The sequence below is a fragment of the Rutilus rutilus genome (assembly GCF_951802725.1).
Source record: "Rutilus rutilus genome assembly, chromosome: 9".
Lineage (NCBI taxonomy): Eukaryota > Metazoa > Chordata > Actinopteri > Cypriniformes > Leuciscidae > Rutilus > Rutilus rutilus.
Window position 1 is genome coordinate 13,353,009 of NC_140223.1, and position 17,891 is coordinate 13,370,899.

Sequence of the window (17,891 nt, forward strand, 5' to 3'; positions counted from 1 at the left end):
AGGACTGCCCTCTTATCCTCCCTCTTTTAGTTTCAATGTAGGAATGCCAGTGTCACATCTACCTGCCCGACCAGTTTCACGACACCGGAGCCCTGCATATCTTCTCACCTCCCCTCTGGCTCACCTGGAAATGATGAGCTAAAAATAGTTTCATGTCAAAATAACTTCCCTGTTGTAAAGTTATCAATATTGTCTCATTTCTCTGCAATTGGCAGGCTTAATTCATATTGTAAAGTAATGGTGGCTTTCAACACCACTGTGTTCACTCCACCTTCATGTTTTACAAGGTGAGAAAAAAAAAAAACAGTAGTCAACATTTGAAGTGGATCAAAAAAGTTTTGAAAAGTTGTCCTAAGACAAGAACGGGTATTGTTCAAAATTCATGTATAACTTTGATGAAAGGTTTTGATCCACTTCAAATGTTGCCTACTGTAGTTCTGTTGGATAAATATAGATGACTAGTTGGACTAAAAGTTGCTTGCTTGATCAGAGATTTAAATATGTTAAACTTCAATCATTCTAACCAATCATTCAACCATCCATTGCAATCATTCACAGATGAACTGCACAGGCCAGAAGTTGGGTAACAATTAAAGTGTAACTTTGCAGCTTTTCAGGCAGCTTTGTAATGTTACAACGTGTTCACGTTTATTTGTCAGCAAAAGTCCTCATATGGCGCGTTTTGCTACAAATTGTATCTTATGCATTTTTGTATCCCCGCCCACAGACAGTCAGATCGACAGAGGGTTATTAACATAACTGTAAGGGTAGGTATATCACTGAAAATTAAATATGTCTCTTTAAACAGCATTATGGTAAAGATGGAACACTATGGCAACAGCTTTCTTACCTGCACTTGAAATACCACTCGGGTGGAACTGACAGAACGGCAGTTTCTTTCAGTTTTTGCCCTCCATTTGGCTGTGTTCGTGGACATCCAGTTTGAAATGTTGACTACAAACAGTAGTCAACATTTCCGTAGCACCGTTCTAGTAGTATTTACGATTCTTTGCAGCCATTTAGCTGCTTCCTACAATGCGCTGAATCTTTCACTTGAGACCGAAAGTAACTTAGCCCCACTGAAACAAGTCGACACCATTAAAGTATTTCCTACTAAAGCAAGGCAGTATTTTGCTGCATTCAAGCCATGTCGTAATTGCCGTAGTCTCAAAATAACAACACGTGACGTTATATGCTGAGATTTTAGGCTTGTTCAATTTGAACCGGCGCTGCACAGACCGATCGGTGAATGGCATCAAAGTACCGCGAGAGCGAATAGAAAGTAGACGGCTCCTTTTGCTTTTGAATTGCTCTCGTGGTACTTTGATGTCATAAACCGATCGGTCTGTGCAGCACCGGTTCAAGTCGAACAAGCCTGTTCACTTCCTTGGACTGGGAAGTAGGCCTATGCATTTCTATGGCACCACCATCAACCCCTAGATGAAACTGCAGCGGTCAGGTCAGGTGGTACAAGTTGGAGCTCTCAGAAAATTCCCATCGTAATTACACTTTACGAGGACGTGAACGTTTTTTACAAGTTGAAATCATCTTATTGCATAAATTATGACATGGCGTGAACGCACCTTTTGAATCTGGTAAGCTTGTGTGGGTGCTTTTAATTTCTTAAATTTGTGCATCCTCGTTTCCTTCCCTCGCGTCTCAGCTCCACGGCGCCTCCACCCCCTGTAGGATGAAAGGGAAGGCTGCAAGGAAAGAAAATGAGGACAGAGGAGCGAAGAAACGAGGAAGCATTAATATCAGTGATAGGCCTATATATCACGTGTTTTGCAGTGGGCTTTTGGGCACTCAAATGACACTTAATGTATGAATGTTATTTAAACACCGGTGAAATGAAACTGGACCAATTTAATATTTTGATTATGAATTAGATCTTTGCAATTTTGTAATCTTTGGTAGGCTCTGGCTGTTCTGTTTTTTTTTTTTTTCAGGATAGCTGAAGCACGACAACATTTTTCAGCACAGCAGTGGTCAAATGGAAAACATTCTGTTCATCATCATCATCGCAGCAGTGGCAGCTGAGTCACCACAGTGAACAGGTAATGCTCAAATGACAATACACAAAGAGAATGACAAGGCAAAAAGACAGCTGTATCTCAACATCTCTCTTTTCCAAAGGTATGTTCAGTCTTTCAACAACGTCACTGAGCTTCTATTCATTTTGCGAATACATATCTAGTCAAGGATAGTTTTTGAACTAGCAGGAACTGGTGGGAACAATAACTGTCTTTTACCTTCCTTTTATTAATATCTTGGTTGTGCAGTATGTTTATATGTCCATGAATACTCTTTGTTAACACATTTCGATTCATGACAAAAGCACAGACATGAGACAACCTTGATTTATTGTGTTTTTTTTCGCCCAAACCAATATAAACCATACAGTGGACATTTGAAAAACGAGAGCAAAATATAATAAAGCAATAGTCAGATTACATCATTTCATTCAGATTTGTGCTGTAACAGAGCATGAGGCACAGAATGTATTCATGTGGTGCAATTTATTGTATCAACAAAAGAGAAAAGTAACAAAAGCCACCTTGAAACTGAGCCACGTTATTTGACTGAAAACACAACTGTTCTGTTATTTACAGTAATCAATGAGTGACGACACAGAAACGTCCCATCGCATTAATTATATTACTCTTTACAGTTATTTACCATATAAAATACAGATTTTTATTTTCATGAATATAACATGATTCCATAGTGTATCACAAGGCACAATGTTAAAGAATCCGCATTCAGTAATGTATTCAAACAACAAAAAGCAATGTAATATGAGTTTGACTATGATGCAAAAGGCACTTCAAAAGGCACAGGTTAAACATTCAACACTAAAGCAAACATAGGGGATATATATTTAGAGACTGATGATGTAATACAGGTGAGGACAGCTTCATGATCTCAGCAGTTAGGAAGCCAGACAACTCCGTTTATAAAGTGCGCCTTCGCTCTACACTGCCTCCTGTTGGCCAAATGAAGAATGGCAGAAACTCTCCTTTGGTCTTCATACAAAAGCAACCATTTTGTGTGATTAGAACAAATATGTCATTTTCTAACAAAAACTGTCCATATGACTCAAGCTGGCAAAATAACTGAATACATTTTTGTAAATGTTCTAATAAAACAGGAAGAAAATTATGTAAATGCAAAGACTGTTGACACGGATAGTTTTCAGTCACGTGATTGTAGGGTGGCATTTAGTGAGGCAAGAATAGTTGCATAGGACTCTGGTGTACTCGCAACTACAATACAGTTTTGTCCATCATATCGATGGTATCATGATACAGTGATTCTGAAATAGCCTACTCTATTCATTGCCAGACAATTTGATCTATGATATTGATGTAGACATATGTGTAACAGAATTGGCAAAAAAGTGTTTGTAGATGAACCTGTCTTGCAAAGTGCACAGTGCCAGAAAACATAACATTTCTGGACTTCTTGAAATTACAGAAATACATAAATAAACAAATAATGAATGTGAAAAATAAATAAATACACATTTCAGTTCTTAACAAAGAAGTTCACCCTCTGCAGCAGCTCAGGCGACAACAGCACCTCTAGGGTCATCATGGCCAAATTCGTGTTCTTTTGTCCATTCCGGATTAAATGAGGTCTGACATTTCGGCATTATAACGTCATGATATGACGTAGCCAGCACATGGACTCCATGCCGTGGAGGCTTGTTTACGTTTTTAACCAATGACATATCAGATATTTATTTGACAATCATTTGTTTGACCAGAGATCTTACGGCATTAGACGCTATGCTGCTGCGTCCCAATAAAGATTCTAGAGCGGGTTTTTTTAGGCCGATTCAGCGCAACTCCAAAAAGGAGGACAAATGAGTGTCCGGCTTGAGGCTGTGCCAGACGCCGGACGGGGGGCTTAGAATCCGGACGTATGGCCACCCTATGTGATTGGCGCATGCGTTTAGCTCCACTTTTAGGGTACGTTTACACAACAACGATGTAGGCAAGTAAAAACGCAAAAGTCGTTTTTTTTTCATTGTCAAAGCCATACCCTTTCACGTGGATCCGTGAAAACAATAAAAAACTCTATGCATGCATGCCAGGCCAGTAGTTGGCGATGTCACTTTGTAAAGAAACACAACGCACTGATAGACTGAACACGTAATACGCATGATGTGACCGGTTTCACAAATTCACGTTTTTGTAGTTTACACGGAGACAATAACGTATCATTTTCAAAAACATGCAGTTTTAAACCCGTTTTCAAAAGTTTGCATTTTCAGGCCCCCCAAACGGCGTTGTTGTGTATATGAACAGCCAAAACACATATGTTTTATAGTTGAAAATGGTGTTGTGTAAACAGCCCCTCAGACATAGGGTGCTTCTCAGTCGGAAGGCTGCATCCTATGAGCCAGTATCCTTCTTAGCCCAGTCCTTCAGAGGCTTGTAGGCTAGAGTCCTCCACAGCATTAATGCTAGAATGAGATGCTCTAGTAAGTGCACATGGCTACTTTGTATTAAAAATCTCCCAGTAGCTTACATTATTGGCAGTTTAGTGTTACGTGATTAATTTACACCAAAACAAAAAACTTGTATGCCTTCATCTCCAAAAACATTACTTTTGTCTTACAAAGACGGCTCAGAGTCGGATCTTTTTCGTCAATTAGATTGTGTGCAAAGGATTGTGGGTGATTTAAGGATGCAAAAGATACACTTGATTCATCCTTCAAAATGAGCTGAATGAAAGACGTGAAATGAAGGCTGTCTTCCAAGGATAGCCTACTTAAAATTGAGACAGTCTACCATGGCACTTGATGATGTGGGCAGCTGAGATATGTATAGCCTTACTAGGCGCAGCCTACCTTTGGAAAAGTACCCATAGACTGCGTTTAAATCCAGATTTTTTTATGCCCTTCCCTTGCCAACATCCCTCACATGTACGTCATTGCTTACATTGCAAGAGTGCCCACTACTGGCGGAATCTTTGAAATGGATTTAAATGAAACGCCCTTCATCGTTTGGAATCCATTATTGAGCTGATTTATTATTTAGTTTTTTTTCCTTATGAATTTGTTTTATGCACCATTAGATAGGCCTCTGTATGTGTGCTTGGGCTATTGGAGAAAATATAAAAAATTACACAAACAAAAATGATAACAATACAATAAACTATAACAGAGTAAAAAAAAAAAAAAAGAATAAGATTTAGGTAGCTACAAGTATTATGTGGTTAAATGTGAAAATAACTCAAATTTATACACTAGAGTTGTGTGTGGGTAAATTTAGTCCAATCTGCTGTGACGTCACAATGGCATTGTGGTCTATGGATCTGCCTAAAGTGTACATATTGAGTATATATGAGACTCGCTCCCTCTGTCAAAATTGAGGGGTCGAGTGTCTGTCCAAATAAACTTCTCTCGCCCACTTCAAAGTTGAACACACTTCAAATGGCGACAGGGATTCCCTCAAGGGGAAGTGCTCAGGGAAGTTCACCAGTGTATGTAAATGCAGCCATAGGGTAGGCTACTTCTCAAAACTCAAGTGGATGCTTCCTCATTTCCTCGTCCCTCAGTTATAATGTTAGGATAGCATTAACATTACTGCTATCTGTCACAGGAACACTAGCTATTTGTGTAAATTAACTCTGATCAACATGTCAGCAGAAATCAGAAGGATAAACCAGTGTTTTGATGACATAAGCAGTTACTTTGGAATTGGAAAATCTATTTTTTATTCATAAAGTTTATTTAACAAAGTTCGGGAGAAGCTCATTCAGATCATTTAACCAATCACCACAAGAAGCCTATATACAATACAGCCATCTCCCACCTCTGTCCCACAGCAGTTTTCTAGGATCCCTCCATGATCCCAAATTTCAAGCTCTTTATCTGTTTACTATGCATGTGTAAACTCATGAAATGGTATCAAGGGACATGCTAAAATGACCTTTATCAGGAGGAAACACATGGGAGTGTTGTCAAAACGAAACCTGAGGAAGGACAAAGAGGAAGTTACAGTCCTCAAACAATTTTCTGTAGAACACACTTTGCTGACCTGTAAGCCGTCAATATGACTTTATTGTGGTGTATTTACTGGTGGTAGAATCTATTTGCAGATAATCTCTCACCCCTAAATGACATGTCAGCAAAAAGAACAGTGATTTTACATTCTCACTCTCATATTGTCTTTTCTAACGGAGCCTGTTTTAATATATAATAAGCAGAATAAGCACCAATATGGCCTAGACTTTATGCTGTTAGTTGAAAGCCTGCATAAGTAAAATTAATGTAAATGAAACACTTGGGTCAGTAGTGTTAGCAATATATCTTACCAGAAGAGGGCAGCATTTGACCTGTTTTAGGTTGTCTGGGCTTTGAGTGTCATTGTTTGCTTTGGGCAAAGAGCTTCCAAACAATGGTGACTTTGATAGTCAATTAAGCAGTGGTGGAGGAAGTACTGAATCTCAGTAAAAGTACAAATAACCAGAGACATACTTACTTTTGTAAAAGTAGAAGTACCACAATGAAAACCCTACTTAAGTAAAAAAGTACCTGATTTTAAATGTAGGCCTACTTTAAGTATTAAAAGTACTTGCTTAACAATCTCTTAATGTCTATATTCTAATAATTAGGGCTGTAACAATATGCAATATGAAACCGAACTGGTGTGAGAAGGCAGAATCGCAAAACACCCCTTATTTGAAGTTAACATTATACAATACGTAGACCTACACCACAAAACTATTTGAGGATAAATTCTTTAAAATTGGGCAAGACATTTGCAGTAAAAACTTGGAATATAGATTCTCAGAAAATGCATTTAATACATATTGACACTGTTTATATGTCCATACTCCCTTAATAAAGGAGTCCAGACATTAGAAAAAAATCAGTCTACACATGCATTTTATATTTAATATGAGGGAAATAGGCTACAGGACGTGACACAAAAAAATCTTTAACTTTTAGGTGGCAAAATATTTTTTTAGTAATTCTATGAATTACATTGCGCAAACCAAAAGTAATACTACCCACTGGATGAAGAAGGGTAGGCTCTCCACAGAACATAAAATATAATTTTTTATTTATTTTTCATGTTCGTATTTATGAGGAAAAAACAATGTTACGTGACAGTTCTCAATTACGGACGTGAGCGCTCTGAAAGCGGCACTAAAAGACTGCTTTAAAACTTTCACAGAGACCTCAAACAGAAAGCACAAAGCCTTTCTTTAGTGAATTTAGTTTTGTATTAATTGTATCTTAATTTTAATCAATGTTTCATCAACCAATTGCCTGGATTTAAGAAATAAGAAGTAAATATAGCAGACAATAGATAATCACGACAACACCGGCGCGTGAACTGGAGCTCGTCTCATGAATAAACCAAAACTCAGCGTATAAGGTAGCCTACTTGCCTCAAGACCTGAGAAATGTCTTTGTACTTTGCAATTCAAAACGAAAGAAAACAGACTGCTCTCTGCTTATGTAATCCGTATGAAATGTGCATTTCTCTCTGGCGCGTTCACTACTGCGAAGATCGCGAGTCAGCATCGTCAACTTCATCTTTGCAGCAGACACTGACACAGAAAACACTCGTTTATTAATAAACAATTAAAATGTCTCCTTGCTATATTTTACATATTCATTCATTACTTTTGCCGGTTCTTTGTGACAGCTTTTAGGTGCTTTATTGGCAGCGCCACCCTTACATGTTAAATGAACGCGTCACCACCGCATCAGCAGCACCGAAAACATGGAGATTTATTTCAATCCCTGTTTTGGCAGGGGGAAAAACTGATCAGAAAATGTAACGAAAATGTAACGAAACGTTGTAGAAATGCAGTGGAGTAGAAAGTATAATAATTGCTGCAAAAAGTAACGAAGTAAAAGTCAAAAGTAGGCTATGTACTATTAATTCTACTTAACTAAAGTACAGATACGTGAAAAATGTAGCCTACTTAAGTATTCCAACACTGCAACTAAGTGTAGCCTATTCAGCAGTTGGGTACAAAAAAAATGTGTGTGCGTGTTTGTGAGGAATTATCTGAATTTTGTGCACTCGCATACGATCAAGACTCTTCTCATAATAGTTTTCTATATAAAAGTGTTTTTATAAGCCTTATATAGTGCGGGTCACTTCCCCTCAATGTAGCTATTTTATGCAATGAAATGACGTGAGCCGCTGTGTTTTACTACAATCCTCACGCTTATTGGCTGCCGCCCCAGTAGATGGGCTTGTAGCGTAGTATTCAGTGTCGCCAACTATGCTAAGTCCGCGGTTTCCCCCTGGATTTGAGCTACGTTTACTGTGTTGGCACATTTTTTTTTTTTTTTTTCAGTCCCCCTCCTAAAAAACGTGGTGTTTGGTGACGTGAGGAGCCAAACTTAGCAAGTGCAGATACTTGCATAAACTTTTATCGTGCTTTCCCATCGGAGACAACGGGAGAATTAGTGCATGGTCGAAGAAATGGAAAAGATCTGAGGTAAAAAGACAGAAAGACTGACATAGACAAAATAAATGAAAATCCCGATTAGTGAACAAGTTGCTTTTTTTTTTTTTTTTTTGGATAGGTGAGGGAATTAAATATTGTGTAAACAACTCACTATCAGTGTAATTTAGATACATCTCAAAAACGAATTACATGAAGAAGAACAACTTACGCTAGCGAACAACTAGCCAACCAAATGCACATTTAAAATAATCCAAGCATGTTCAATAGGCCTATATTATTTTGTGTAATAAAAAACAACAACAGAAATTCAATATAATTATCATGGTTGAGCTACTGTAAGATCCTAAAAAGTTTTGATGTGTACTGTATATATATATAGATGATAAAATCTTAAAATGATTTAAATAATTTAAAATGATTCAAAAATGACAGTTGGACAAAAAGAGAATCTAGTGCTTGAATTTATTTTGACCATTTTTATTTTCATTTCTTGACCCTATTTTATTGAAAAGGAGCAGTGAAACAAAGGAAACACCATGAAACTAGTCGGAAAATACCAGTAGGCTACATTTGACCAAATGTAATAATGAAACCATGTGATTAGCAAAATTCAAGCACACTTCCTTGTGAATAGCACAGCACTGCTCAACCATATTTTGCCATTTATAAACAAATGAATGCTTAAAACATTTACATTTTAGCACTACTAAATAGAAATTACGAAACAAGTGCATTTCTGATTACATTGTAGGTGCAAATGTCTTTTTAGTAAAAAAGAACAAAAAAACTGTTCAGTTGGTAAGTTAAAGAGCTTTTGATAATAAAAATGATCATAGTGCAGATATTAGTTGCAAAGGGTTTGCTAGAAAGTATTTGATTAGTTTGATATGCAGAACCTGTACCACACTGAGTGGTGAAACCTTGTCACCGTGCCATTTTCTTTTTGTGTGGTTTTCACAGACGAGTGTCGGGTCAGAGACCTTCTCATGGCAACGTCTGCAACTCTCGTCTAAGCAAACAATTTTAATCTGGGTAAATGAGTGTTCTAGCAACAGAGTTAAACTTCAACTTCATTCAGTGAACCTTCTCAGAGAGGCCAGGTGAATCTAAGTTGTATTTGAACTGTAAAGGATCTTCCGCTGGTGACTTCATGACATCAGACAGCTAGCCCAGTTTTCTTCGTCTCTGTGCGGTTGCTCATTTCTCATGTTTGTGTACATATTTGTATTCAAGAGAGATCTAATATAGTATGCACATTCATCGAGTCTAAATATAGATAGGCTACATGCCCTAGATATTTATAGAGGTGAATCCTGAGTCTGTGATTCATCCTGAGTCTGACCTATTTTAAAACCATAATCCAACCAGACACGCTTTAATTTAATTGAAATTAATAAAAATGTGTGTTTTGTTTTATTATTTCATTTTATTTAATGTGGCTGCAGCTGAGGATGCAAGATATGACTATTGCCGTTTATGGTTTTGCTTAGTGAGGTGATCCTGTTTAAAAATGAACAATGGCTATAATAAGATCACAGCAAATCATTTAGAAACGGGGCTGACATGTTTCTAGATGCTAAATAGCTTTTACCCAAAGCAGACTTGTTAAATGAGTTTTGTGTCATGCTTAGCCCAGAGCAGGTGTGTGAAAATCCTTTCGTGAGAACACAGATCTGGTCCAGCCTTTGCTTTTCAAATAAGAATATAACTTCAAATGGAACTGAATCTAGATGATCAGTTTCGATTTAAGCGCACTCTTCGGGCCTGGTTAAAAGGTGTGTGCTGGGAGGATCTTTCAGTTCTTTAACAAATGGGAAAGTGAAACATGCAGACCAAGGGAATCAAATGTCAGCTGCCTTTCAGTTTTCTTATGCAAAAGGTGATTGAAAACAACGATTTTGACACACACGCACACACAAATTTTTTTTTTTAAATAATGATTTTTAATACTTTTTATTAGTTTATACTTTAAAAGCATAATAAATAAAATATACTTATAAATATACTTTAAAAGCATAAATTATTGGAAGTTACTTCAGCAATATATTATATATACTTTTTAATATATATTTTTTATGACTTTATACTATGATTTAAAAACATAGTACCTAACCAGGTTAATTATATAAAAGAGTAAATTAATGGAAGTTAATACAACATTTTATAATACACTATTGAATTACTGTATACTTTGTGATTTAAAAAATGTATTTCTTATTTTATTCACAATCTGTTTTTTTCTTTGTTTTTCACATTCTTATTTTATTCACATTCTTTGTTTCACATTATTATAAAAACAAAACAAAAAAAACACTCTTTGTTTTTGTGAATTTTATTCACATTCTTTGCAGATCATAAAAAAAAAAAAAGAAAAGCCAGCAAAACTTCATAAGAGTAAAAATACATAAAAAAAAATAAGAGCTCAGTGAGTCGTTGGTTAAAAATTACAACCACACCCAGACAAATTTTAAAGCTGGTTGTCTGTACCATGCAAAAAAAAAAAAAAACCCTGCAAATAAGATGTGTGACAGATAGTCCAACAAGATGTGTGAAAAATAGTCCATCAATAATGTATAAAATAATGGGTAACACTTCATTTTGATGCTCCCCAACAGACATTCTACTGACTATAAGTAACTCTGCAACTACTTTGCAACTATGTCAACTTCTTCCAACTCTAACCCTTCCAGTCTACCAATACTCTACTAACAATCTAATGAGAGTTAGTAGACATGTAGGTGCAATGTTACTTATAGTTAACAGAATGGGTTAAAGGGACCATCAAAATAATGTGCATTCGCTGCATGTATTACCACTAACCACTGCATTAAAGATTATAGTCACAGATATGCAAACACGCGTGCATGTGGGCAAACATATCTGTAGCTCAGTATTGAGAAGCAACCGTTCTTGTAGTTTAGAAAAAGTGTTCATCAAAAACAGTAATAACTTAATGAGCTATTACTAACTAAAAATTTCCTTTGTAAATACCAAGAAAGAAATATGATAACTCGGGTACTCCCCCGATGTAATGTTTGCACTGGTATTTCCCTCTAAATTTGGAATCATTAACATGCATAGATGCAAACATTGTAGATTTTTTATGTTCCGTGTTTACACATGCTCATGTACACTTCAACAGTTTTCATACTTAATGCTACGTTTCTAACCACAAGAGAGAGAGAGAGAGAGAGAGAGAGAGAGAGAGAGAGAGAGAGAGAGAGAGAGAGAGATAGAGAGAGACATGTTGCTATCTTAGAGTGGGGGAAATATCTGCCATCACGGAAGACTGACTGAAGCAAAACAGAGAGAGGGGAAGTTCACAGTATAAATACATAGAGAGTCAGTCAACCACTCAACCTCACTCACATGAGAGAGAGAGAGACGTGCGGACGGACGGAACTGAAGAGTCACTGAACATTGAGCTGGCTCTGTTAGAACGGTTATTCAGTTATTAGACATTTTGCGCGTGTGCTTGTATGGAACTGAACTGGAATTTGTTGTTGGATATGATTCTCGACTGACATAGACATGGATTGGATCTCATGGATTTCTTTTCTGGTCACACTGATGCACATCCCGGTTTACATAGCAAGTAAGGTTTGATTGATCAGGGGTTTTTTGGGGCTTACTCTTCATTTCGCAAAGTGACAATAATAACAATGTACTGTACTGTTACATTTTAGAAAATACTTTTATTTAATTTGTTATATTAAACCATATTTGTCATTTTAAATGACATTTTCTTTAAAAGATCACGTCCACAATACTGAAATAAAAATACAAGAATACGAAAAAAAAGATATAAAGTGCAAGTGGGCGTTTGACTTGAAAAGTAGCCCCCTAGTTTCTGTCACAGCAATGACGTGAGTGACGTAAATTCCTCACCGAATTTGGGCGTCCCCCTTGTGACCACTGCATTGACATTTATCAAATGAATATATAGCAACGACTATATGGTTTTATTTATTTATTTGACTCTAGTGAATATTCAAAAAAAATGTTTTTTGTTAAACCAACATAGAAAATACAAGAAAACACAGATAAAGCACAAATTTGTTTACCCAACCCCCAACCAACTATACCCAGTCATCGCTATTACATTGTATTGTATAGCATTGTGTTAGTTATTTTTGAAACATTTTGAGTAACGGTTTGCTTGATGAAGTAGACATCCATTAGCAAATTGACTTAATTTAAACGTGCCATGTCACCTACATCTGGAAAGTACAGCTGATGGACAAAAATACAGTACATCAAGTGTGAGAATGCTGCTATGACGGGAACAAGAGCAAATAAACCACTTCTCTATTGGGAAGAGAAGCGTCTGGGAAAGTCTGAAGATAATTCTGACAATATTTCTATTTTGTTTACAGGTGAAGAGCTATACTTTGATATATGGGAGGGAAAAGTAACTGCGCTCTGGGATCCCCCTGAAGGAGCCCCCATACATGCCCTTTATCAAGTAAAGCAAACACAGTAAGCAGTCTTAATATAGTTTCACAGTTTACTAAACACATTATTTTGGTTTTCTTTTTTGCCCACCTTTTTTGCTTAAAGGAAGTTTAGTGTGCTCCAAAAACTAATGTATTTGTTTTTTTCTCTTTTAGGTATTTCGGTCATAATAAGTGGGATATTGTGCCAGAGTGTAACATGACTACAGAAACTAGATGTGAACTTGGGAACTTTTTATTTAAACCCGACACGAAAATAAAGGTTGAATTGCAAGGAAATGGCAACTTTTCCTGGTCAATGGTGAGAAGAATACGTTTAACTCAGAGTAAGTATTTCCAGGACTTTTTCTTTGTGTTACTATAAGAAAACAACTGTTTAGCCAAAAAATAAAATAAACTAACTGAATAAAACAGCACTAAATTAAGCTTATACTCGATCTTTTAAGAATAAAGAACATATTTTCTACAAAAATAAGGTTTGTTTATTGGCATCAATGGTTACATGAAAAACCTTGTAACATCCATGTTCTTTCCATGTTTTAGGTAAATTATTGGCTCCAGAATTTGACCTGTCTTTCACTGCTAATACGGTGAAGGTTAAGATTCACACAAAGCCATTTCTCAAAGAACTTTTTGAATATGGACCAAGTTACTCTGCCATTCTGTATCCCAAAGGACAGGAGAGTCAGGTTGTTGTTTTTTTGTAGACTAACCCCTCCCCCCCTCCTTCCCTCCTTCCTTCCTTCCCTCCTTCCTCCTTTACAATAAATTAACTTGCTTGTTATATTGCATGGTGTTGCAATCTCTAAACCTGTATTGTCTCGGATACAGGCTAAAACAGTAAGCGATGATGATGACGAAGATGGTCAGGTGGAGTTCACTTCATTACCATTATGGCAAGAGTATTGTGTCTATGTAAAAGTGGAGACGACATCTAATACTGTGAGCAACACCTCATTACCACGGTGCATATATCCATCAGCAGGTACGCATGTGAATAAATAATAATCTTCTATTTTTACACAGCTCTCTCAAATGGAATAAGAATATGACTGGTCAATATAATATAATGACTGCTAAAATGTATATTTCACTGTTGTATTGATTTATTTAGTAACTGGTATGTTGCACAAATAAACCCCTTCAGGGTGATACTGATACAAGATGCTTATTCTTTGCATTTGAGTTTTTTTATGCGGTTGTTATTAATTCTTTGTGAAATTTCAACCACTGAGGCTTAATGTTGATTCCTCTTGTTTGTCAGAACATGTGTCTATGGTGATCTACATGGCAGCCGTTGGTGTTGTTGGTGTTATGACCTTCTTCATGTTGGCAGTCTGTTTCTTCTTAAGGCGTCCTGGTAAAATGCCGGCTGTTCTGGTGAGTCAACTTTGTGATTTTTAAATAATAAATCACGGGTTCCCACAGTTCTTTGAAATCCTTGAAAGTTTGTGAATCTAAAAAAAAAACATTTCAAGGTCCTGGAAAGTTTTTGAAAATAAACATGTATAGATACAGGTCCTTGAAAGTTTTCTGTATTTCGCCAACACTTCAGGGCCTTTGCATACTAGCTTGCTTGATTTGCGTTAGTTACGCGCATTTACGCGTTACATTAGTTTTTCCCGCGTGAGGTACTTTGTGTTGAGGTCCCCACATTAAGTCCTTGAATTTGAGGGTATTGGACCTGGAAAGTCCTTGAAAGGTCCTTGAATTTGAAGTTAACCAAGTAGTGGGAACCCTGATAAATGTAGTTTCATCAAAACCAAAAGTGTTAGAGCAAGCCAGTTTCAAGATCCTAAAAAGAGAATGTAATCTAAAGAAGAGAGGCTCAGTAGTAGTCAGTTCTCCTTTCGAGGAACGGTAGCAGAAATGGAAGTGCTGGGGATTTACGTATGTGTTACGTATACATGATCTCAAGTGTAATATTGTGAAACATTTTTACAATTTAAAATAACTGTTTTCTATGGAAGCTTGTTTCCGCCACAAAAGAAAAAAATTTTAATGATAATTGCGACTTTTTATCTCACAATTGCGAGTTTACATCTCGCAATTCTGACTTTATTTATCAGAATTGTGAGATATAAAGTCAGAATTACGTGAAATAAAGTCACAATTGTGTGTTATAAAGTCAGAATTGCGAGATATAAAGTCGCAATTGCGTGTTATAAAGTCAGAATTCTGACTTTTTTTCTCGCAATTGCGACTTTATATCACGCAGTTCTGACTTTATAACATGCAATTGTGAGTTTATATCTCGCAATTCTGACATATTTTCTCAGAACTGTGAGATATAAACTCACAATTGTGAGATATAAAGTCCAATTCTAAGAAAAAAAAAAAGACAACTTTTTTTTTTTTACCTCAGAATAGTTTATCTCACAATTCTGACTTTATAACACGCAATTGCGACTTTATATCATGCAATTCTGACTTTATATCTCCCAATTGCGTATTATAAAGTCAGAATTGCGTGATGTAAAGTCGCAATTGCGAGAAAAAAAGTCCGAATTCTGACTTTATAAGACGCAATTGCAACTTTATTTCACGCAATTCTGACTTTATATCTCAAAATTCTGAGAAATAAAGTCAGAATTGCGAGATGTAAACTCGCAATTGTGAGATAAAAAGTCGAAATTATCTCTTAAAATGTTTTATTCTGTGTCGGAAACAAGCTTCCATAGTTTTCTATTTGCATATATTTCAAAATGTAAGTTATTCTTGTGATGCAAGAATAAGCTGATGATTTTCAGCAGCCATTTCTCCAGTCTTCAGTATCACATGATCCTTCAAAAATCATTATAATATGCTGATACAGCATTTATTTTAAATGGACATCTTTTGTAACATGTATAAATATCTTTACTTTCACATTTGACTTTAATGTATCCCTGCTGATTAATAATATTCCCTTTTAAAAAAAATATTTAATTTTTTTTGTTTTTTTGTTGTTGTTTTGTGAGATTAACTATTAAGTGTTAACCATTATTTTATCATATATTATTGTCCATCAGAAATCCGCTGTGAATGGATGGCACCCTATGCATGTAGGATTGATCCAAGTGGAAACCGTCACTGACAAGGGATGGCTGCTGACTAGTAACAACATGACGGCAAAGAGTAAAGATGAGGAGCTTTCTGAGGATGACAAAGAGAGAAGAGAGAGTACAGACAGTGGCGTAAGTGTGGGCCAGCAGAACTCGCTTAAGAACAGAGGCACAGACGGACATACGGAAGAGGAGGACAGCGGCTGTGGAAGTCTGACAGGAACTGAGGACAGCGGTCTCAGCGGTGGAAGAAGAAGCCTGGAAGAGCTCCCTTTCCTGGACGGAGGAGTAAATAGCAGCAACGGTGAAAGAAAAGATTACAGTGGCTTGGGAATGGGAAACAAAGATGATTCTGACAATCTCCAAGGGGCGGATGGTGACCTGTCTGAGATTGTAGTTGTTGGGGATGGATATCGTAGTCAGAGCCCTTCTGCTGATGCTGAAAGTAAGGCGACCGTTCCATATGATGTAGACACTAAAATGGCCAGCCCTAGCTGTGGTTATCGGCCTGGTCATGTGACGTGCTCGTGTTCTGACTTTGAGACTTGCATTTGGTGCGAAACCAGGAAGCTCCTAACAGACAGTGGTTCATTGTCTCATGAGAAACTCAGTACTACTGATAACGACAATGACAGACCAAGTTATTTGAAAAAATCACCTGTACAGACTGTGAATGCGCTAGGACTGGGAGATTTGTCCTACCAGTCAGATGAGAACTCCAGCGAGTCATCGCTATTCATTACGTGTCCACTACTTCTACAAGAGCCCTGCCAACTGGACACTTTGTCTCTTACATTAGGAGACGTAGAACTGACATTCACGTGAGATACAAGACGTTTTCATGAACGTGTAAGCAAATATGGGCCGAACAAAGCGTTTCTGCTTCTCCTCCTGCCATTTGCTCCATTTTTTGTTTAGAGTAACAGCATAGAGATGCTAAATACTTTGCTAATACTAAGCCCTCAGAAAAGGAGCTGTCCCTCAGAAGTGTGACTTCCTGCAAGCACCGGGTCATCATTTTGTCTAAACGTTGACCAGAGAGGAGACAAATTGAGTGATCAAGAGTGAACTCGTATCAGAATATGATGATGATGAGCTGTTACCAGTTCTTGACGTCCAATGTGACACATCCCACCCACCACTGATGTAGTTCATTTATTGTTACATTCTTGTGTTCATCTATTGCAATTTTGCACATGAATTGTACGTATTTACATTTTATGTATGTACTGACATTTTTGATATGGTGAAATTTGAATTGTCCCAGACAACATTTCATATTGGGACCAATGTTAGCACGATATGGGATTGAGTTACGGGCCCTACATGGGTTTGTTCTTTGGGTCCATGTCGGCCTTATCTAAATTAGCCTATATTAATCGAACCATGAAATGTTGGCTAGGGTGTTGAATGTGATGGAATGATGGTAAAGGTGATGTTGATGATGATAATAATAATAAATATCTAGATTTTTACATTTTATGAAAATAAGTGGTGTTTTCCCATTCCCAATTTTTCCATCCACACCCTCCTTTCATTGCCATGTTTGATAGGTGTTTGAGCGTGTTGTTTATTGGCCCAAGTTAAAAGAGTCTTCGCCACCACCTGTAGTGAGTCTTTAATTTCTGTTCACTTTAGTGTCGTTTTAGTCAGTCAAACGATACAAAAAATTTCAAATAAATTTTTTCTAATTCGAGTCTTTGGAAGATCCAAATGTGAAACCTTTGAATCTGCATTTTACCAACAAGAACATATGCAAATTATGAGGCAAGAATATCTTTTGTGAAGTTCCAATTTAATGAGATATATTCAAATACTAATGACACAGGAAAACCCAGCACTTCCTCTAGTGGAAACCCACGAAAACCTGTGACTGTTTGCCCATGAAAATGACTTGTACTTGATACTAGTGATTTCCTCAAACAGCATATCAGCATATCAAAGC

General features: G+C 36.9%; 1 protein-coding gene across 1 annotated transcript; it reads left to right on the plus strand.

Moving 5' to 3' along the window:
- Window positions 1-11,805: 11,805 nt before the first annotated feature.
- il10ra (interleukin 10 receptor, alpha) lies at window positions 11,806-17,426 on the plus strand. The gene is made up of 7 exons (XM_084418256.1): window positions 11,806-12,043; window positions 12,825-12,927; window positions 13,059-13,228; window positions 13,446-13,591; window positions 13,734-13,887; window positions 14,167-14,282; window positions 15,914-17,426. The coding sequence occupies exons 1-7, from the start codon at window positions 11,980-11,982 to the stop codon at window positions 16,769-16,771; spliced, it is 1,611 nt and encodes a 536-aa protein (XP_084274382.1). The 5' UTR covers window positions 11,806-11,979; the 3' UTR covers window positions 16,772-17,426.
- The last annotated feature ends 465 nt before the right edge of the window (window positions 17,427-17,891 follow it).

Bases quoted from the DNA above. Each gene is read 5' to 3' on its own strand.
- il10ra (XM_084418256.1), top strand. From the start codon at position 11,980: ATGGATTGGATCTCATGGATTTCTTTTCTGGTCACACTGATGCACATC. The intron at 12,044-12,824 runs GTAAGGTTTGAT...TTTTGTTTACAG, and splicing joins CATCCCGGTTTACATAGCAA to GTGAAGAGCTATACTTTGAT. The intron at 13,592-13,733 runs GTTGTTGTTTTT...TCTCGGATACAG, and splicing joins CCAAAGGACAGGAGAGTCAG to GCTAAAACAGTAAGCGATGA.